General features: G+C 43.3%; 1 protein-coding gene across 5 annotated transcripts in view; it reads right to left on the bottom strand.

Moving 5' to 3' along the window:
* AKAP10 (A-kinase anchoring protein 10) overlaps positions 1–20272 on the bottom strand; it is a 59638-nt gene extending 39366 nt beyond the window's left edge. For 2 of the 5 annotated variants that reach the window (XM_079905339.1, XM_079905340.1), the window contains exons 1-4: positions 20054–20272; positions 12956–13003; positions 7429–7611; positions 4410–4949 (exon numbers count right to left, since the gene is read on the bottom strand). In XM_079905339.1, coding sequence (XP_079761465.1) covers positions 4410–4949; positions 7429–7611; positions 12956–13003; positions 20054–20141 — 859 coding nt within the window. In that variant the 5' untranslated portion in view covers positions 20142–20272. Of the gene's footprint in view, positions 1–4409; positions 4950–7428; positions 7612–12955; positions 13004–20053 lie in introns of those variants that run through there. The other 3 variants (XM_079905341.1, XM_079905342.1, XM_079905343.1) reach the window with 3 other exon arrangements.
* Between the last annotated feature and the right edge of the window lie 3056 nt (positions 20273–23328).

The raw sequence follows: 23328 nt of genomic DNA on the forward strand, positions 1-23328 counted from the left end.
CCTGCGCGTCCGGAGCCTGTACTCCGCAACGGGAGAGGCCGCAACAGTGAGAAGCCTGTGTGCCGCAAAAAAAAAAAAAAAAAAAAACTTGACCTAACCACCACAGCTTATATCTCACAGGAGAAAATCTTCATGACCTTTGATTAGGCAAAGAGCTCTTATGCATGACTCCAAAAGCACAATCCATAAAGGAAAAAAGTTGATAAATTGGACTTAATCAGAAAAGTCCTTTTGGTCTTTGAAAGATACTCTTAAGAGAATGAAAAGTCAAGCTATAAACTGGGAGAAAACATTTGCAAGTCACATAGCCAATAAAGGTCTTATAACCAGAACATATAAAGAACCTCAAAATTCAACAATAAAATATTGGGAAAGACTGGAACAAGTTACCGAAGATACAGATGGCAAATATGCACATGAAAAAACATTCAACATCCTCAGACATTAGGGAAATGCAAAGTAAAACCACAATGAGATACCACCACACATCTATCAGAATGGCTAAGAAACCCCGCAAATAAACAAAAAGCTGATTACACCAAGCGCTGGCAAGGAAATAAAGCAACTAGAACTCTCATATATTGCTGCTGGGAATGCAAAATGGTGCAGCCACTCTACAAAACAGTCTGGCAGTTTCTCATATAATTAGACACACATTTAACACATAAATCCACTACTAGGTATTTCTCCAGAGAAATAAAAACTTTTGTCCACACAAAAACCTGTACACAAATGTTTAAAGCAGCTTTATTCATAATCAAAAGCTGGAAACAATCCAAACGTGGTTCAACAGGTGGATGGATAGAACATCCATACAGCGGAACTTAGCTATAGAAAGCAATGACAGAAACAACATGGGTAAACTTCAAAGCCATTATGCTAAGTGAAAGAAGCCAGTCTCAAAGGCTACATACTATATAAATTCACTTATATGGCACTCCAGAAAAGGCAAAAAAAAAGAGACAAATAGATCAGTGCTTGTTAATTGCTGAGATAGAGGGTTTAACTACAAAGGCGACAGAACTGTTCTTCATCTTGATTGTGATGTGTGGAGTTAAAGAAACCTCAGCTAAAGTTGGAGCGGGGACAGGCCTATAGGGTGAGCTCTCACACCCCGCGAGGCATCCTCATTACCCCAAACAGGAAGAGACCAGCACCTATGTCTCAACACGAAGGTGTTGTCTATTCTATCATCCAGCAGGAAGAAGAAAACTTTTCTCTGCCCCAGGGCAGCCTAGCCAATCAGACACTGTAGCAGCCCAACCAATGAGAAGGCTCCACACTTTGGACCCCCCAGCTTCCTCTGATGGTCTCCGGTTACTACCGGCGCCCCAGCTTTTCCATATAAAAAAAGCAAGCTCCCCTTCTCTAGATTTGCCTATGGTCCACCACAATTCGCATATCTCAAACTGCAATTCTTCTGGCTATTTCCAAGTAAACTTGCTTCTGCTGGTAAAATGACTGGCTATTATATTATTAAAGTTAACAGATGACAGTTACAGGAATCTATGCATGTGTTAAACCTCACGTACACATCAAAAGGTGTCAAATTCACTGCATGCAAAATTTTTAAATAACAAAAAATGAAAAACTAGTACTCTTTTAATTACTCCACTGCTATTGAAATAAATTAACACCAAAACAAAGACAGTTTCCAAAAACAATAAAGTGTATTACAATCAAAGAAACAGACTTTGGACTTTCATTTCCAGAAACAGGCCTCACTAGATGTTCAAAGAAACACTTCCTAATACTGAATTCTCCCAAAATGCTTTTGAAAACTACATCAGAGGTTGTGGGAAATAGTGAGAAACAGAAACAAGTACAAGCAGGCTCCTTATATGAAAGCTTTGGGACCACTAATATTTTAGCATTCGGAATTTGAGGTTTTTACAGAGGTAACGCACTGTGTTTATATATACCATTAAAAAAAATTTTTAAGTCTTTATTGAATTTGTTACAATACTGCTTCCGAAGTTGTAACCACTGGACTCCCAGGGAAGTCCCTATATATACCATTTTAATACCCCAGCAGCATGTGAGACGATCGCATTCATGACTCTGCAATAAGCTCACGTCCCTTCAGGTCAAGTTTTGTTCATTTAAAAAACAACTTGTGATAGGCAAAGCTTTCTGGATTTCTGGACTGCAGACAAGGAATGGTGGACCTGTAGGAGTCAGTACAAATCAAGATGGGCAAAAGTACAAGAGAGAGGGCATTCACCTGAGAAAAACCACCAACTCCAAGAGACTTGAGGCTTGCACTTTCAAGGGCAGCTGCCCAGGGCCCAAACAGGGTAGATTAGACCAAAACCAGGCAGAAGGCCTTAAGAGTTTAGGGCCTGGAAAACCCAAGACAAAAATTCAGTTTTAAGCGATAATGGGATAGTAATGAAGCTGGCCCCAGAAGTATGGCAAAAGCAAATGCAGGGGCTTCCCTGGTGGCGCAGTGGTTAAGAATCCACCTGCCAGTGCAGGGACACGGGTTCGAGCCCTGGTCCAGGAAGATCCCACATGCCGTGGAGCAACTAAGACCACATGCCACAACTACTGAGCCTGTGCTCTAGAGCCTGCGAGCCACAACTACTGACGCCCGCGTGCTTAGAGCCCATGCTCTGCAACAAGAGAAGCCACCGCAAATGAGAAGCCCGTGCACCTCAAGCAAGAGGAGCCCCCGCTCACCGCAACTAGAGAAAGCCTGCGTGCAGCAACGAAGACCCAATGCAGCCAAAAATAAATGAATTAAATTTTTTTAAAAAAGCAAATGTAAATACACTCTGCAATAACGCAATTTAATCAGAGTCCTCAAAGAATTACCAAAGATAAAAATCCAAAGACATATATTCACAGCCAAAACCCGTTAAAATCACAGGCTACCAAGAGTGTGAATCTGAAGAAACAAATAAATGCTGATTCAAATACACAAAAACTGGGATATTGGGCTTCTCAGATAATGAATATATGTTTAATAAATTTAAATAAATAAAAAATAGGCTCAAAAGTGGGATGGAGGGCTAAAGGACTAAGAAACTAAAAAACGACCAGGCAAACCTGAAGAAACAACTTCTAGAAATGAAAAATTCACTAACTTTTAGATTAAAATAACATGTTAAAGACTGACTCAATAGCAGGTTAGACCCATTTTAAGAGAGAATCAATGAACTAAAAGATCTGAAGAAGTCACCACCAATCTGAAAAGGCTATACTATGTATGATTCTAACTACATGACATTCTGGAAAACGCCAAAACTGTGGAGACAGGAAAAAGATCAGTGGTTGCCAGGGTCAAATCAGCAGGTATACAGAGATGAACAGGTAGAGCACAGAGGATTTTTAGGGCAGTGAAAATGTTCTGTATGACACCATAATGACAGTTACATGTCGTTATACATTTGCCCAAACCCAGAGAACATACAATACCAGGAGTGAACGCTAAAGTAAACTACGGACTTTGGATAATTACGACGTGCCCAGGCAGGTTCACTGATGCCAACAAGTGCTCCACTCTGGTGGGGGATATTCACAGCGGGGGAGGCGACGCAAGTGCGGGGGCAGAAGGGCATACAGGAAATTTCTGTACCTTCCCCTCAATTACGCTGTGGACCTTAAAACTGCCCTCATAAAGTCTTCGTAGAAAAGAGAAAAGAAAAAAACACACAAGGAAAATCCAGAAAAGAAATCATCTAGACCCCTGAGAAAAGATAAAAGAGAAGACGACAAGCATGGATTGGAAGCTGTCTAATCAGAATTCCAGGAGGTGATAATTGAAAAGTGAAGAGCCTGTAATTTCCAAACGAACAGAAAAGAGAAAGAGGTGCTGTTGTTGAGATGCCAGGGCTTTAATCCCAGCTCCCACCTGCTGTGTAACCCCGGAAGTCTCCTCCACCTGCCTAAACCATGGCTTTCTCACATGTAAAACGGGGTAACTGCCTACCTCACAGGGATGCTGTGATTATTCCATGAAATCCAAGTACCCCCCTAGCACAGAACTCAATTAATGTCACCTGCTGGCAATTAAAAAATAATTTTATCTGCAAACTACAGTAAAATAGTAACAAAACTAAGACTGTGGCAGGGCTGAAATCAGCCTATCTGGGTAAGGATCTGATTTCAAAATCTGTGGAAGGGAAAAAGCAGCATGACCCCTGACCCTTCTTCATTTGTTAATTCTGCCAACGTCTTTCTTAGAGGATCCAATCACTGTAGACAGCCCTTCTGTTCCTTTTTCATACACCGACCCTACTCCAGGGCACTACCCAAATACTCCCAAATCTGCAAGTGAGTGTGGGAGAAAACTATTCCAACCCTTTTATTCCCCATCTCAAGTTTCACTTTGTAAACAGATTCAAAAATTTTTTTAAAAATACACAACAAAACAGGATAAAGAGAGACAAAAATCACACACTTACTTTTCATTAATTTTCCTGATAATTCCTTTAGTGGAGAAGAGGGACTATTTCTACTGGCTACTATAAGTCTGGAGGATTCCTGGGTTTCCACGGAACCTCGATGAGCTCCTGTTCTGGCCATTTCCAGGTGGAGAGAATGGGCACTGTCACATTCCTGGGAAAGCAGCAAGTGATTCTGAGTGTTGCTAGTTCTATTATTCAGGTCAATTCCTTCCAACTGGGCTGAGCTAGAATCCTCCACTCTCTTGTCAAGAGAGTCGGTTACAAAAGCTGCTGTAGTTTCGTGCTTTTTAGAAGGAGAGACAGGTTCAGCCAGTGAGCTCTGCTTCACCGTGTTCAGACTGTGTGCTCTTATTCGGGACCAAGTTGTAGAGTGAAAACTTTCAGCCTCTAACCAAAACTTAACCAAATGCTCCATTCTCCGAAGTTCCATGAATTGAATGAAATAAGGGAGGACAACAGTGTCATGCAAGACTTGTTCAAGGGTCTTTGAAAGACTTGATTTGGTCTCTTGAGTCTGGTAGTCCAGACAAGATCTGCCTAAAAGAAGCAGAAGAGTTAGCAGTTCAGTAACAGACAACAACCGCCAAAACGTACAATAAAAATATTTAAACAACTCAACCTCATTAAAAATCTCAGAAAAGCAAATTAATAGAAGATAACATTTTTGCCTGTCAAACTGAAAAATGTTTTTTTAAAAAAATAACAAGCACTAACCAGGGCATAGCAAAACGGATGATGAGAATGTAAAATGGCAAGACCTCTTTGGATTTTCAATCCAGTAACTCCATTTCTAGGAACTTATCCTGAGGAAAAATTGTGGATGTGTGGATATAGCTAGAAAGATGTTATGAACTCTTAGCATTATTTATAACAAAATAAAGAGCTAGCTCTGCGATTTTATCTTGAAAAGTAAAACCAAACTTAATAAAACTTAATAGAAGTTTATTTTATAGTTAACTAAATTTAGGTTATGATTATAACCACAAGCTAATTATCAGAATAAAGAAAAAAATAAAAAAATTTTAACTTTCACAGCATGACATAAAGAGGCTCATTTTCATAAAATTCACTGAGGGCTTCATCAGTTTTTCAAAAGGGCTCTTCTTAATCCTTTGATGTTTCTTCTGAAGCACTTCGTGTATCATCATCCTTGCTAACTATCCTACTGCCAATGTTAACGAGTCCATCTCTGCCAACATCTCTTTTCATGCACTTCAGGAAATCCCGATCCATTGTAAGACTTTAAGCACTTTTTTAAATCAAACTTCTAATTTTGAGATACTGGCAGATTCATGTGCAGGTAGAAGAAGTAACACAGAGAGAACCTGTGCACCCTCTACCCAGTTTCCCCTATGGTAGCACCTTTCAAACTGCAGTTCAATATCACACCAAGATACTGACGCTGACACAATCCATCAACCGTACTCAGATTTCCCCCATTTTACCAGCACTCACTTGTGTATTTAGTCCTATGCAATTTTGTCCCATGTGTAGATTCGTGTAAACACCACCAAGACACGGAACAGCCCCGTGACACAAAGGTGCCTCATGCGGCCTCTCACAGCTGCCTCCTCCACCCCAGGCAACGGCAAGCGCTCTTCTGTCTCCCATTCTACCTCTCCGCCATCCCCAGAACGGAGAAACATTTCTCTCTCAGCATAATCCCCTTGAGATTCGCCCAAGCTGTTATGCGTATCAAGAGCTTGTTCTTTTTTTTACTGCTGAGTAGTGTTCTGTGGTATGAATGTACCGGTTTGTTTACCATTCACCTGTTGAAGGACATCCAGTTTTTGGCTTTTAAGCTGCTATGAACACTGGTGTACAGGTTTTTTGTGGACATAAGTTTCCATTTCTCTGGGATAAATGCCTAAAACTGCAATGGCTGGGTCGTATGGTAACTGCATGATTAGCTTTGTAAGAAGCCGCCAAACTGTTTTCCAGAGCAGCTCTACCATGTTACATTCCCACCAGACATACGAGTAATCCAGTGACTTACAATTTTACTTTGTGACCAACACAAATGTCATTTGCAGTGCACTGCTGAGGGTGACCCACAAAGACTCTGACACCTCAGCTCTGAATACACACAAATGTTAAGCAGAGAGAGGTATCAGAAGAGGGACTAATTTTAGTAAAGGCGATCCATTCATAGATTTTTTTCAATTTATGATAAACTGACATACAATTTTTGTAAGTACAGAAATTTGGGCAACAAATATTCAGAAAACAAGGATCTCCTGCATGTCTTTTCTTTTTTTGCGGGGAGAGGGAGGAATTATTTTAACATAACAGAGATCCTACTATACATACCACTATGTGACCACCTTTTTTCACTTTAACATATCTTAGACATTTCTCAATGTCTTCTGAAGGCTTTCATATAGCTACACAGTATTCCAGAGCATGGGCATATCACAGTTGGATTACTTCTCTATTAATGGATATTTGTATGTTGTTCCTAATTTTTTGCTATCGTAAACATTACTGCAATGAATAGCCTCATACTTGTACATATATTTTTGTGCACATATGGGAGCATATCTGAGGGCTACATCTTATACTTTACCTTTCGATAAATACTTGCAAACTGCCTTCCAAAAAATCTTTACCAATTTATACTTCCTCTATACAGAAGTGGCTATTTCTCTGCATCTACATTAACATCCCAATTATCAAACTTTAAATATTTGCCAGTGTGTTAGGGGGAACATTAACTCATTATTTTAATTTGCATTTCACTAGTATTACTGCAGTGAGGCAACCTTTTCATATATTTAGTGGCCAAATGTATTTCTTTTTCTGGAAATGGCCCATTTTTCTACTGGGCCTGCTTTTTATATTTATAGAAACACAACATGGAGTCATCCATTAATTACACTTATAGCTGTTACTTCAGTTAAAACATTTTTTTCAAAGTCCCATCCAATTACACAGTTCGGTATCCTTTGGCAGGAATTTCACATATTATACTCAGTTCCTCCTCCTAGGAAGTTAACAAAAACTCAAAGTCACTTACCCAGGTCACCAAAATGAGCGGCCTCCATGTGGCTGGGCTGCTTCTTAAGTGTTGCCGTCCTACTACTTGAAAAGGAGTCCATGTTGGCAGAAATGGCATTGATTGCAACGTGACTTGGTCCTGCAGCCTCCAGCAAGGCATGATTTTTAGTGCTTTTTTGTGGGGAATGTACGGATATTGAAGCTATAATTTTTCAAAAAATTGTTAAAAATTAAACACAATTTGATAGTCTAAAACTGTCTCCTAAGAGGGCTTTAAGGGAACTTGAAAAATTAGATTTTGTAACACCTCTCTTAAGTACATACACTCAACAAAAATACTTGGGGAAATGGTAAATTAACCAAGCAGCAGAAAATTGGAAAGAAATGTCCTACTATTATTTGTAATTCTCAAAATACTGTGCCAAAAATGTAACTTAAAAGAGAGATCGGGCTTCCCTGGTGGCGCAGTGGTTGAGAGTCCGCCTGCCGATGCAGGGGACGCGGGTTTGTGCCCCGGTGCCCCGGTCCGGGAAGATCCCACATGCCGCGGAGCGGCTGGGCCTGTGAGCCATGGCCGCTGAGCCTGCGCGTCCGGAGCCTGTGCTCCGCAACGGGAGAGGCCGCAAAAGTGAGAGGTCTGAGTACCGCAAAAAAAAAAAAAAAAAAAAGAGATCTTTCTTTGAGTTCTCTTTGAGAACTCTACTGAAGACAGAAAGTACCAAAGGCAGCAAACATTCTGAAACATGGACCCTTTTCAATTCCTTAATACTTGCTTGCTGAAGGAACAAAATTAAAATTCCAAAATAAAAGCTTACGGGAAAAAAATTAGAAAAATACTCTTCAGGAAACTTATTTTACTTTTTAAATGAGTAACAAAATTCCACCGTCTAATAAAAACTGATCAAAGTTCAAGCTGCCTAAAGATGAAGCATACTTAAAAATTCACATAATATATTTTCTTTAGTAGCCTGAAGAAATATTAGTATCATCCTTTTGACTTCAGAATAAAGAGGTTAGTCACCAATGTGTTAGTAGGAAATCATCAACTCCATATTATAATACGGTCAAAGTAACCCTATGAACTTGTTGCTACAGCTGAATTAACATTCCACCTATCCCATTTATTCTACACAAATATCAAAGACTCTCATGAAAGGTTTTTAAGAAGTTTTGGTTTTGTGCATTGCTATATAGCAAGAAGGCTAGAAACATACAGGTCACTGAGCATTCCACACCCTCAATATAAATACTCTCAGATGACTAAACTTCTGTCTACTAGCACCACTTATTTTATTGAGCGGTCAATTTATGATAAATTGGTCAACAGATAAGTGCTCTCAATCTTAGCAAACGGTTCCCGGACACAGAATCTGAGTGATACCACGTAATACCTCCTATGAAGAATACATAGTACTGTAATTCAATCTATTACTGTGAGATGTGTTTACAGGATAAAGCAGATGAGAATGTTTATCTTAGGCATATGTATTTATCAGTCATTCAATAAGAGCTGGGAGAATTATGCAATGGAGTTGTCTTCAAATGATTTTTTCAATTTTAGAAGGAAGTTGTTTTTTGTTTTTATTTTGATGATAAATTGAAGGGAGCAGAATCATTTTGGTAGGTTTATAAACAATAATATCTAGTTTTTTTGTACAGACAAGCTACAAATACCCTGCATCAAGAACAGTGAGACTTTCTGATTGTTTCCTAATTAGACGTGTATGATGATGTGAAATAATACTAACTCATCTGTGCAAGCCTTCTTCTCTCTTTCTTAATTCTCTGTTAGAGCCACCTCTCTCACACTCACCCTCTTAGCATCCCACCCCCAGGCCTCGTGGTCCCTTACTCTTCCCCCTTCTCCTCTCCCAAGAGCTCCTCCCTCTCCTTCTCTTTAATGCGCATATCAGCGCCCACGGGGCCAGACAAGGCATCCACCACTCCTCTGCTTCCCAAGGTTCTCTGTTCTTCTTTTACTCCTTCTGCTGGAAGGCACATTTATTCTCAAACCTTCAGTTATTACTAGAGCAATCTTTTCCAAGCTTTTTTTTAGCTGTAAGCTCCCCCCACCCAAATAAACTTAAGTGGGACCTTGATATGTCTGTAAAATAGATAAAACTTTAGCTAAAACAGATATCTAAAATCTAAAGTGTTATCTAAAATAGACAAAACAGAGTTAACTGTAACTCTGGCTGATTCAAGGGGAAAGTCTCACACGTGCGCTTGATTCGGGCCCTCCCAGCGCCAGCTCCAAGGGCTCACCCCTGCAGAGCTGGAGGCAGAGGGGACCCTGACCCGATCTCAGGCTGACCTCTGAGCTCAGCTTCCTGCCTGTGGCTCTAATTATTTGCTTCTAACCAACCTCTCATTTGTCATCTTTACCACCTCAAGACCAATTTTTCCAAACGTTAAACTTAAAACATCTTCTTCCAGACTAATTCTCCTCTCATTTCCCTCTCTCTGTCAATCCACCAGTCCCTAAAGCTCAAGAGCTTGGACCCACTCTTCTCACTATACCTGTTTGCTTGTCAAGATCTGTTGACTTTTCCTTCAAGATACTGACCTGTTTATTTTCAACACCACACCCTTAGTACAGGCCTTCTTGTATCACAGCAAAGCACTTCTAGGGTCTCCATCCTACATGACTCCTTCAGACTAACCTCTATAAATGCCATATGTAAAGCATCAACATCCTGCTCAAAAGCCCATAGTGGTTCCCTGTTTTCTCTGTCTCAACTCTTTTCTGGTCTTTAAGACCCTCTACAATCTGACCTCAATCTATCTTAAAAATTTCCTTTTAGTAGTCTGAAGGTCCTTCTGCCCAGTATATACTCAAAGAATTAAGAAGCTGGGCTGGTAAGGGAAAGAGGAAGAATTGACTCTTTCATTCAAATCCTTCTTATCATTCAAATTTCATACACATTAAGTCTCATTTCTATAAAGGCTTTCCTATGCTCCAGAAACCATCTGCTGATCTCAAATTCCTTTGAACTCCCTGTAATACTAATAACTAACAACTAATCCAACATATCAAGGGCCTACTCTGTTAAAACTAGATGGTAATAGCTACCAATATAAAACCTACTATGTACAAGGCACTGTACTGGTTTCTTTTCTTTCTTTCTTTCTTTTTTTAATAAATTTATTTATTTTTGGCTGCGTTGGGTCTTCGTTGCTGCACGTGGGCTTCCTCTAGTTGCGGAGAGAGGGGGCTACTCTTGTTGCAGTAGGCAGGCTTCTCATTGTGGTGGCTTCCCTTGTTGCGGAGCACAGGCTCTAGGCGTGCGGGCTTCAGTAGTTGCAGCACATGGGCTCGGCAGTTGTAGCTCGCGGGCTCTAGAGTGCAGGCTCAGTAGTTGTGGCGCACGGGCTTAGATGCTCCGCGGCACGTGGGATCTTCCCGGACCAGGGCTCGAACCCATGTCCTCTGCATTGGCAGGTGGGTTCTTAACCACTGCGCCACCAGGGAAGCCCTGTACTGGTTTCTTGATGTACTTTTTTTGGGGTACATTATTTCATTTATCTCTCACAATAATGCTACAAGACCAGTATTTTCTTCATTTTGGAGACGAATACACAAACAGAACAAAGTTAAGTGCTTTGCCCTAAGTCAATAAGGTAGTAAAGAGGCATTTCAACAGGCAAGATTTCAACCTCGGTCTGCTAGACTATAGAAAATCACTCTTTTATCTGGTTACTTGGACTGTAGAATTATTGTGCTTAAGATAACGTGTGTAAATGGACGTCTCAAGGGCACCTCCCAGCCACCATAGCAAAAAGGAACAGGTACTGGCCCAGTGTGGTTCTCCACCAGCCACAGTGTTAGGCCTGCCAGAAAGCTGGGTGCCAGGCTTAGCTTCCTCGCCCTCATACCTAATCGAGAACAAAGCTCTACCTATTCCACCTCCCACACGGCTCTGTCCAGGTCTCTTTATCTCCACCACTGCTGACTGAGCCCAGCCATCTGTGCATCATCTGATTCATGCTCCTCTTCCTACCACCAATTTGTAAGTTCACCGAGGGCAGGATCTGGATCCAAGTCTTTTTTGTTCACTGTTACAGCCACAATTTTTGTCTAACACCTAGAACAGAACAGGTGCTCAATAAACCATAGTTATTATGATTTTGGTTTATTTGCTACTGTTCTGGGTCTGAGTCTGTCCTTCTAATCAGACTGCAAACTTCTTGAGGGCCTGTTTCCCTGCTGTGTCTGTGTTATTCTAAAGTTAAGGCAGTGGGCCTTCCCTGGTGGCGCAGTGGTCGAGAGTCCGCCTTCCGATGCAGGGGACGTGGGTTCGTGCCCCGGTCCGGGAAGATCCCACATGCCGCGGAGTGGCTGGGCCCGTGAGCCACGGCCACTGAGTCTGCGCGTCCGGAGCCTGTGCTCCGCAACAGGAGAGGCCACAGCAGTGAGAGGCCCGCGTACCGCAAAAAAAATAATAAATAAATAAAAATAATAATAAAGTTAAGGCAGTGAATGTGAGCACAGACAATGTACTGTCATAAATAGAGTACAAGCATGGAGTGTTTTAGCCTGGGACAGATTGAGGAGTTAGGTAGGCCAATCCCCTTGTTGTACAAATGAGGAAAGTTCCCCCAGGTCACACTGTCGGAGGCTGGTGTGCCTCGGACATCAAAGTCCCTCCTGCTACTGCAATCAAGGTTAGACTTCACAAGCCTCTGCTTGCTGAGGGCTTGAAGTCTTTACCAATATCAATCAAATTCTCCTTAAAAAAGGCAATATGAACCAACTGGGTTTAAATTATCAGAAATAAGCAGAAAATAAGGCTGTAAGCTACCCTGCTTCTTCCCTAATCTTACAAACCTCTAAGTTATTGATTAGTGTCCCTCTGGAGCATATGGAGTTACTACTCAATGCTAGCCACACAACATACAAACATTTAAAAGAAAAATCTAAATAAGTGGCAATCTTTAGAATTCACGTAAATAAATTACACCTATGAAATTTGTACGTAATGGTCATGAAAGTAATTTTCACTATAATTTTCCCTTTTCAATTTTTGTACACTGACATAATGAAATCAGTCAAAACTACGCAGAGATTACAATCTTAAAGAAACATACTCTTGCCTATAAATAAGGACAATATATTGACTCCAATAAAGGACTCCAAATAAACTTTAGGTTAAGGCCATTCATCCAAAGTAATAAGGAAGTGAAAACTGTCAGCATCCATACTCCCAGATAAACCACAGAAAACCAGGCTTCATAAGTCAGTGGTCAGACTACTCAGTAAAGAGTATTTTTTGCTTTTTTTTTTTAAATACAGTCAACTAATTGCTTTTGGGGAATAATCAAATGTGTGATTAGTAAGGACGACACTGGTTCACTGAAATCACTAGGACAACCAATAAATACTTAGTAAAAGTCTATTATATGGTGGGTGTTGAAGAGTATATAAGTTAACAGGGAAATGTGTCACAGTCATAAGTAATTATAAAAGAAGGCAGAGACGATTAATGGCAAAATAAGGGAGAATGTAACAGGATGAAAGAGTTCATCCCTGCAACATGCTGACTCACCTTTACCTGACTTGACATCTGAGGTCTTCTCTTGTTCTTTGCCTTTCACTGGAAGAGAAGAGATCACCATGACCAACTTCTACAGCCAGAAACCCCCTTCCAGACCTTGTAAAAATCACACCAGCTCTATTCTGACACAGGTGAGTGTGTTCAAAGTTCCGCAACATCGGGCGAGCTGCCCTGGAGCGGGGCAGGGCAGTTGTCAGGGGAAGCTTCTCTCAGGAAGTGATCTTTGAACAGCATTTGGTCAAGTACGCTCAGAGCTTAAGGACAGACAAGGTCAGAACACCTGGGTTCAAATCTGGGCTCTGCCATTCAATAGCCATGTGATGCTGGACAAGTTACTTTAATTCTCTGGGTCTCAACTTCCTTCATTTACAAAACTAGGTCACTGTTATGAGTTAGTAAAGAGTCATTTCAACAGGCAGGATTTCAACCCTGGTCTGCTAGACCCTAAAAAAATCACTCTTTTACCTCTGGTTAAAAACTCGGACTGTAGAATTACTGCGTGGTTAAGATAACGTGTGTAAATGGACATCTCAAAAGCATCTCCCAGCCAGCATACCAAAACCGAACATGTACTTGCCCAGTGTGGTTCTCCATCAGCCACAGTGGAGACTACCTAATAGGGTTGTGGATGAAAACATAAGTACTTGTAAAGGGCTTCCAAGAGGAGCTAGGACACAGTAAACTTAAGACGCTAGTTAACATTATTACCATGTGCCACTCACTACTAGATGCAACCTGAAGAAAAAGACAGAGTTCTCTGGTTGTGTAACATCTCTGACTTCCTGTGTATCCCTGCCACAGCATCAAATACAAATATTCTAAACTTACAAACATTCTAAAACTTCTACTACTCAAGCCTTAACAACTGTCTCTTAAAAAATTATACCATTTCGGGCTTCCCTGGTGGCGCAGTGGTTAAGAATCTGCTTGTCAATGCAGGGGACAAGGGTTCAAGCCCTGGTCTGGGAAGTTCCCACAGGCCACAGAGCAACGAAGCCCGTGCGCCACAACTACTGAGCCTGTGCTCTAGAGCCCGCGAGCCACAACTACGGATGCCCGCATGCCTAGAGCCCGTGCTCCGCAACAAGAGAAGCCAACACGATGAGAAGTCCACACACCACAACGAAGAGTAGCCCCCACTCTCAGCAACTAGAGAAAGCACGCATGCAGCAAGGAAGACCCAACGCAGCCAAAAATAAATAAAATAAATTTTAAAAAAATTATACCATTTCTCCTCTATTACACAAAACACTGGAAATTCTAATGCAGACACACTAGCAAGATCACATGCAGGAAGGAAAGGGCATGGTAGCTCAAGCCAAGTGAGAAACTTACGAGATCTGACACAGCCCACTTTACTTTTCTTATGTTTTTTCTTTTTTATAAAATAATTAATTAATTAATTAATTTTTGGCTGCGTTGGGTCTTTGTTGCCGTGCACAGGCTTCCTCTAGTTGCGGCAAGTGGGGGCTACTCTTTGTTGTGGCGCCTGGGCTTCTCATTACAGCGGCTTCTCTTGTTGCAGAGAACGGGCTCTAGGAGCGCAGGCTTCAGTAGTTGTGGCACGTGGGCTCAGTAGTTGTGGCTCACAGGCTCTAGAGCGCAGGCTCAGTAGTTGTGGTGCATGGGCTTAGTTGCTCCACGGCATGTGGGATCTTCCTGAACCAGGGCTCGAACCCGTGTCCCCTGCACTGGCAGGTGGGTTCATGACCACTGTGCCACCAAGGAAGCCTAGAATTTCTTGAATATTCTATGTATGCAATCATATTATCTGTGAATAATGACTCTTGTTCCCTTTCCCTCACAAAACTTAACTTTTCCATCTTTTTTTCATGTGTGTGCTGTTGTGAAGACTATGCTAGCTTTCCTTCTGTTTGTATATCCCTGATATGTTTCTCCATCCTTTTACTTTTAACTTTCCCATGACCTTTTTAACATTTAAACAGTACAGGAAACCAATCTGAAGATCACCATCTTTTTATCGTCTGGGTTAACCCATTTCTTTTTATTGTGATTACTGCTCTTTATTTCTAAAAAGAACATTCTTAAAACTCTAACTATGACGACGAATTTGTTGACTTCTCCTGGTAATTCTGTATTTTGTTTTATACCTTTTGAAACTGATTTAGGTACAAACAAGTTCACAGTTTTATCTTCCTAGTACCCTTTTCGCTTCATCATGATTTACAGGCCTTCTTAGCCCTAATGGTATTTTATGCTTTGAAGTATTTCATCTACCACACAAACTTTCTTCTAGTTAACATTTGCCTGATATATCTTTGCATCCATTTATTTTCAATTTCTCTACGTCCTTATGTTTTGGTTGTGTCTCTGGTAAATAGGTGCATTTTGGCTTATTACCCAACTTGAGCCTTCATCTTTTAGTCCATCTTTATACAGACTTTTGTTAGATTTTTTAGCCATAGAGATTTTATTCTATTTATATTTAAAGTGGTTTATTTCTGTCATCTTATTTTGCACTACTTCTTCTATAAGAAATAATAATTTCTTATTATTATGAAACATTTAAAACAAAGGCAAGACTAGACCTTAATATGAGGAACACTCAGGTTTAGCAAATCTTAACATTATGCCATATTTGCTTCAGAAGAATTTTTAAAAGACATAAAACACTGCAGTTACAACTAAAGTCCCTCCCTCAACTCATTCCCCCTCTTCCTAGAGAAAAAAATTTCAGAAATGGAATGTTTATGGTTTCCATCATTTTTAGCCTTTAATATATTTATGTATTCATAAACAGGTTATAGCATTGTTTGAAGGTTTTTAAACAAGTGGTTGTGCCGATTGCCATCTCCAGCTGCAGTGTATCCTAATCAAATCTTGATACAGCCAGGCTTTAATCCCAACTCCTAAGGTCTTCTCAAGAACTTCACTCTTGCAAGTAACCTCTTTGGTATCATTTTCTCCCTCTCTACCGGATCTTTCCTAGAACAAACGCGCTTAGCATCTTTTATCTTAAAAAAACAACCCCCCACCCTTACCCCAATGGCCCCTTCCAGCCCCTTCCCCGTTTACCCCTCCTTTTTGAAATATTATCTTCTCTTAGCTTCCATGATATCGTACTCCTATATCACTGGCGTTTTCTTGTGATTCTCCTTTGCCAATGACTCATGTTCCTCAACTTCTAAAAGCTGGATTAACCCCGGAGCGCTCTCCTTGTCTACAGCATGGCAGGAGATTCCACCTGGCCGCTGTAGAGGGTTGTAGAGGGTTCTACCTGGCCTTCCTAGTAAGAGGGTTGTATCCTGGCACACAACTGGCTAGCTTCTCTCCATTTCCCAGAAGCCCCTGAGTTAATTAACTGTGACCATATGACTCGGTCCTCAGCAATGAAGTGTGAACAGAAGAGGTGTGTGCCATTTCTGGCCAATGCTTCTCTTTCCCCTTATCAGGAGTCAGAAAGCTGACAGAAGGGACTAAGATCTGGCTTTGATCACACAGACTATACCCTAAGAGAAAGAGGAATAACACAATGGGAGGAAAACGATGCCTGAATGATCGTGAAGCAAAGCCACCTGATGACCAGGGACTTGGATAGTTACACAAGATAGAGATAAAGGCCTACCTTGTTTGAGCCATTGTACTTAGTGTCTCTTTGTCACGGTACCTTAGCCTTTCAACACAACTAATTCATATCCCATATGTACTCCACAGATGAGCTCATTTAGGCCTGTGTCTTTAACCATCATTTATGCAAAATACTTCTAAGTCCAGATTCAGCACTCAAATTCTGATCCCCTCCCAGAACTACAGACCTGTACATCCAACTGCCTCCTTGACATATCCACACGGACGTCCAAGAGTTTCTGCAAACTCACAACTGCCAGAAGAGAGCTCTGGACTCCTCCTACCTCAAGCTCTAAGCTTTCCAAAGCTTTCCCAGTTTTCCTTCACTCCAATCATCTACTCAAGTCATGCTATCTCTATCTCTAAAACATGCCCCATTGCCCTCCACTCCCAGCACATTTCAGCTTTCTTTCTGTCCTTGAACAAACCCTGCTCTTTCCTGCCTCAGGATGTTGGTATTACCAGTTCTTTCCAGCCAGAATGCAGTTCCTTTTACCTTTGCAAGGCTGGCTCTCCTTCCTCATTGAGACCTCAATTTAAATACCATCTGCTCAGACAAGCCTTCCCTCACTATCCAAACACAAATTGTCATCTGGCGATCTGCTCCCACATCACTGTTTAAATTCCCTGCACAGCACTTATTACTTCCTACTTTAATTATTCAACAAATATTTACTAACTTCCTAACTATATCCCAGGCACTAATCTAGACATGGGGATACAGCCATGAACAGAAATCATCTTCCATCCTAATAAAACACATAGTACAGCAGATGGTGACAAATGCTACAGAAAAAATAAAGTAGGGTGACGGGATGGGAGTGCAGGGCCTGGGGACTACAATCTTAAGCAAGTTAGTCAGAGAAAGCTTCACTAAGATGTCAATTAATCAAAAACCTGAAGAAGATGGGGGACAAAATAGGCACATATCTGTGGGAAGAGGTTTCCAGGCAGAGAGAATAAGTGCAAAGGCCCTGAGGTGGGAATGTACTTAACAACAAAGAGGCAAATATAAATGGAAGAATGATGGAGAAAGAAAGCAGGAGATGAACACAGAGAAGAAATGGGACCTAGATTATGGAGGGCCATGTACAGAAAGCCACTGAGGGAATGTGAACAGAGGTGTGGCAGAATGCATTTCGAAAATACACCAGAGGCGTCAAGAATGGAAGAAGGCAAACCAAATTGAAGCCTATAGTAAAATAATCCTGCTTCCTTGATCTTCACAAAACGGGCTTCCTCTTGACATTTAAGCTGATATCCGAATGACATCCCTCAGAGGACTTCCTTAACCACCCAACCTAAATAGAGATGACTCCCTAGACCAGGGTGCTAATGGTCAGGGATGGTGAGAAATAGTTGGATTTGGGTATATTCTGGGGTAGACCTAACAGATCAGATATACAGTAGGAGAGAAAGAGGTTCAGGAAGGTATTAAAGTTTTAGCCTGAGCAATTAAAAGGCCAGAAATGTAATTTGTTAAGATGAGAAAAAGTGATGTACAAGTTTAGGAGGACTAAATCTAAGGGGAAATTTTAGATACAGTAGGCTAAAGATTTATCTATTAGACATCTATTAGGTAGAGGTACAAAGTGGACCAAGGGCTGGATACACAGTCTGAATTCAGGGCAGAGAATCCAAGCTGGAGATGTAAATTTGGGAGTCATCAGCAGATAGGTGGTATTTAAAAATGGTATTCAGAGACTGGATGGGATCCCTAAATAAGACCATCTCCAGTTTCTATTCTTGCCACATCCAGTTTCCAAAAGGCATCTAGAATGATCTTTTTAAAACATAAAAAGAGATCAAATCACCCCTCTTTAAAATTTTAAAAGTAATATTGTTTCTGCACTTGGAATAACACCTAACCGTGACCTACAAAGCTCTGAATCATTTGATCCTTGTCTACCTCTCTAAGCCCAAGTCCCAGTGGGCTTGTCTTTCTTGAAGGGCACCAAACTCTTACCTCCCAGCCTCTGAACACGTTATTCCCTGTGCCTAGAATGCTCTTCCCTGGCCTCTGTATGTTACCTCCTGCTGTTCCTTCAGCTCTAAGTTTCAAGGTCACCTGCTGAGGCCTTTGACTAACATCAAACCGAAATATGTTTCTTCTCTCAAGTTCTTTCATAACACTGTATTCAATTTGTAAACAGAGAGAGGGAGACAGAGAGAGGGAGACAGAGAGAGGGAGACAGAGAGAGACAGAGAGAGAGATTGATTTATCGTCCGTCTACCCCAGCAGACAACAAGCTCCATGGATATAAAGATTTTGTCTTGTTCAGTGCTTAATACTGAGCGCCTAGCACAGTGCCTGGCAAACAGTGGACGTTCAAAAGTATTTGTTGAATAGAGACAACAGTCTATTGTGCAACATGCAATCTGCCTCATTATACACAGAATGCTCCCCCCCCCGAAAAAAACACTACAACTAACCATTCCAACACTCAAACAAATTAGAGAGCTATTAACTATACCAAGGTACCTTACCAATAAAGCTTCCTGGTACCATTTTACCACTTTCATTCATTCAGAGTGCTTTTCATTCACTCATCATGGTTTCATTCACTCATCACACGGCATCGGTTATTAAAACTCTGTGCGTACTTAAAAGGAAATCTTTAATTTATAGAGTTGAATGGGGCCTTTAGGAATCATTGAATTCTCAGGTGAGAGAGGAAAGAGGGTTAACATTTTTCTGTCCCAGGTGACAGAGTTAGTAGCAGAGCTGTCACGTGAACCTAAGTCCCTGATTTAGTTTAGTGCTTTCCCCAAAACCCGTTTTTGTCTGGTAAATTTTCCCGGAAGCAACGAGAATCGATACAAGAACCACTAATCAACCCAGAAGGCCCACACTTGTCCACTCTGGATACGTACAGGTAACGAAACGCCAACAACCTTACCCAGGCTCAAAATCAAGCTGCCTCTACTCAAAAACTGGGGAGCTACTCCTGAAAATCAGAAATATAAGCAGTTTGCTTCTGGAGTTTGGGTGCCAGGACTCAGTAAACTTGCTAACCCATCAAATGAAGGAGTCGTTTTCGTTAGGAGACTTTTAGCCATAAGTTAAGCACTGTCACTTCAGGAACAGCAGAATCCCGCTCCCCCACCCCACCCCCCGAAAAAAGGGGAAACTGGAAAAGAGCACTAGTTGAAGAAAACAATTTTTTCACGTGTTGCTTGACATAAACCCCTCAATATTCTGACAAGTCCGAGACTTCCGTAAAGAAAGTACGGAAGGAATTCCCTTCTTCTGGTACAAACGCACACACACGCACCACCCCGCCCCCGAAAAGCTGTGTGTCCGCAAAAGGCACCACCCCGCGCGGGTCCCGGAACACACTTCGGAACCGGCTGGGCGCCCGCCCGCCCGCGCGGAGGCCCCGCTCCCTCTCGCAAGACCGCGGGCGCGGCGCACAGAGCGTCCTTCCGCGCCGAGGCCTCGGCCTCGCCACCACCCGCCGCCCCAGGCCCGGCCCCGCGCCCGTCCGCGCCCCTCGTTACCTTTCCGCCGGAAGAAGGACATGGCGGGGCCCGGGTCGGGGCGGAGGGCGCGGGGGGACTGGCGCGGAGAGGGCCCGGCTCCCCTCATTCAGCAACCGGCCCGGACTTCCGGGTCCACAGCGGCCGCCGCGCTAGGCCGAAAAGAGACCCGTCTTCCGGGTGTGGGCCCCGCCGTCTCTTGGAGACGTGCCGGTAGCTCCCGCCGCCATGTTAACAACAAGCCGCCCGCCCGGAGTTCCGGTCCTTCCCCGCGCGGGGCTTCACGGGAGGCCGCGCGCCGCCCCCGCGCCCCGCCCGCGGCGGGGCGCGCCCGCGCCGCCCACGTGACGCGCGCGCGCAGCCGGCGCTCGGTCCGGGACCCCGTGGCTCTCGCGGGCTGGGACTGCGCGGGCGCTGCCCGAGCCGAGCCAATCCTCCCTGAAGCGGGGCCTCTGCCACGGCCAAGTGTGGCCAGGGCACTGGCGGCCAGAACGGCCGCACCCCCGCGGTCCCAGCGAGCGGACCCTGGAGCGGGCCTCGAGATGCGGGCCAGGTCCTGGGATGCGGACTCCGGGCACCACCTGCTCTGTGCTCCTCCGCGGTCCCCGCGACCTCAGCCGTGGAGGAGGAAAGTGGGCCTACTACAGGACGCGATCCCTGCGAACGCTCAGCTCTGAAAGGGCAGCGACATAAAAGCCTCGCCATTATTTACCGGACGGAGTCCAGTGGGTCATCCTTCTAGCCTCGTTCAAATGCCATTTTCCTATGAACCTCTGACCTCCCTCGCCCCTAAAGCAGAGTGACCAGCCTCCCACCCGTGGGGCCCCTCCCACAGGACTGCGTAATCCCTGTAGCTGGGCGCTCCTGCGGGGGAGGAGCCTGTAAGATCAATAAATGGGTTTTTCAAATCTGACGTCGATCAGGTGACGGACGGAGCAGCAGAGGTCCAGAGAGAAGGGGCAACTGGTCCCAGATTATTCAGCGTGTCTGTGTTGAGACTGCAGTTGGGACTGTAACCAGAACCCGGGGTCTTTTCACCATACAATCAGAGCAGGTTGATAGATTTGTCTGGGTTCGGGGCAAGTAAGGTAATCACAGCTGACGCGTATTGAAAGTTCTCTGAGCGCAGGTGCCAAACCCTCCAGATTGATGATGGTCCTTGGGGGTGATCATGGTATGGTGGAAACCGGACACACAAACATAACCTGCCCAAGGTCACGTCCTAACTGGAGGCGAAGCCTGGACCTCAAAGTCGGCTCCAGTGCCAAGATCAAGCCTCGCCCTGGGTGGGGAGAGTGGCCGTGCGGGAACAGGAGACTGGCCGCGGCTGTGGATGCCCGAGTGTGACCCCGACCTGAGCAGGTGCTGGGAATGGATCCCTGTCTGACGGTGGAGGCTGCAGCGGGTCCGAGCGGCTTCCCCGGGTCAGCAGTGCGCTGACACCAGCCTGGCTCAGGGGGACCACTCTCTGCGGTCTGTGGCCGGTGAAACCCCGGATGCTGCCCCTGCTCCTTGGAAAGGGAGATGAGGCTGACGTCCAGGGCGAGCGGGGCTGGGGTGGGTCTCGGTGGGTTCCCACTGGGTCGGTGTAAGGGGTAAGGGGCATCTGGCGGGGACCTGAGCGCAGGGCGGCTACCCTTCAAGCTAGAAATGCGGCGCCCTCTCTCCAGAGTCCACAACCCCTTGGCAGGGCTGTTTCGTGTTTGTTGACTGGTTGATTGGTTGGAACGAATGGGACGGGACGGAGGAGTGCAAGACAAGCCCCGAACATCTCCGGGACGGGAGCAGCGCACAAGGGGTGCGGGGTGGGGGAAGCACTCCAGTCCCTCTAAATCTCCTTCCTCTTTTCTTCAACTACGCAAAGAATCAACTTAAAAGCAGGGTCCTATCGCGCCTTCCAGTGTGAGCTCTGTTCCGGAGACCCTCCTAGCAGAAATTCTGCAGCTGCCTTTATTCCCGAGACAGCTAAATGCATCCCAGTCAGCTAATAATAGCCGTCATTATTTATACAGTACTTATCACATGCTTTCAAGGGACTGAGTGATTTATAACCACAATCTTAGGTAATCCTTCACCTTCTCCCCCACAAAAGCCCTTGTGAGGTGGCTACCATCATTACCCCCAATTTACAGTTGATGACTCCGAGGCTCAGGGTAACTTACCCAGGATCACAAAGCTTAGTAAGGGGTTTCAATCACCATCAGTCTGACTTCAAGGCCATTTGCTTGTACCACTTGCTCCTGTCTTTCCCTCCACCTGCTGCTAATTCCCATTTATCCCATGTTCCACCATGAGATGTCTATTTATTGGGCAAGAATGAGGGGATGAGAGATAATTTAGCAGTGCAGACGCCTTCTGAATCACCACCTGTTTAAGTGTTTATATGCTTAGGGAAGCTTTAAGAGAATTATCATTTAATCTTTTGGAATGTGATGATCCACATATGAATAGAGGTAAAATAAAACAACAATATCAAAATAAGCAAGAAGATTCCATTAGCCTGAATACCCAGTTGTGACAAATTGACACTTTGCATTGCATTTCTAAGTTAATTTGTTAGAGCCACTTTAATTTACACGTAAAACAAATATAATTTTTGTGAAACAAAATTAGTTTTTACCAGAAGGAATTTCTTTCATTATGTTCCTAATTTTAAGAAAATCCTCACAGGCTTTTTCTACCAGTTGTATTAATTACAACAAATCAGTGAGGTAAAATCAGCAAGTTAATTATCACAAAGCCAGTGAATAAAATTAATCTCCTACGACAAATACGATTTACAAATCAAATGAATGGTGTTCCACAACAAATATTCGAACACGTTAGTTTTCTATATCAAACATTCATAACATCAAGGAAACTATTCAAACAAATTGTTTGGTATTATAGGAAAAGAAAGCTCCTTGTACTTTTTTTAAAAATTTATTTATTTGTTTTTATTTTTGACAGTATTGTGTCTGTTGCTGTGCGCGGGCTTTCTCTAGTTGCAGTGAGCGGGGGCTACTCTTCATTGCAGTGCGCGGGCTTCTCATTGTTGTGGCTTCTTTTGTTGCAGAGCATGGGCTCTAGGTGCCCCGGCTTCAGTAGTTGTGGTGCATGGACTTAGTTGCTCCGCAGCATATGGGATCTTGCTGGGCCAGGTCTGGAACCCATGCCCCGTGCATTGGCAGGCGGTTTCTTAACCGCTGCACCACCAGGGAAGCCCTCCTTGTACCTTTTTAATAAGCAGATAAAAACTCAGATTTTTAACAAAATTCAGAATATATATTCATATAACTTAAAATTCTCCTCAACTG

The sequence above is a fragment of the Stenella coeruleoalba genome, assembly GCF_951394435.1.
Source record: "Stenella coeruleoalba genome assembly, chromosome: 19".
NCBI classification, from domain to species: domain Eukaryota; kingdom Metazoa; phylum Chordata; class Mammalia; order Artiodactyla; family Delphinidae; genus Stenella; species Stenella coeruleoalba.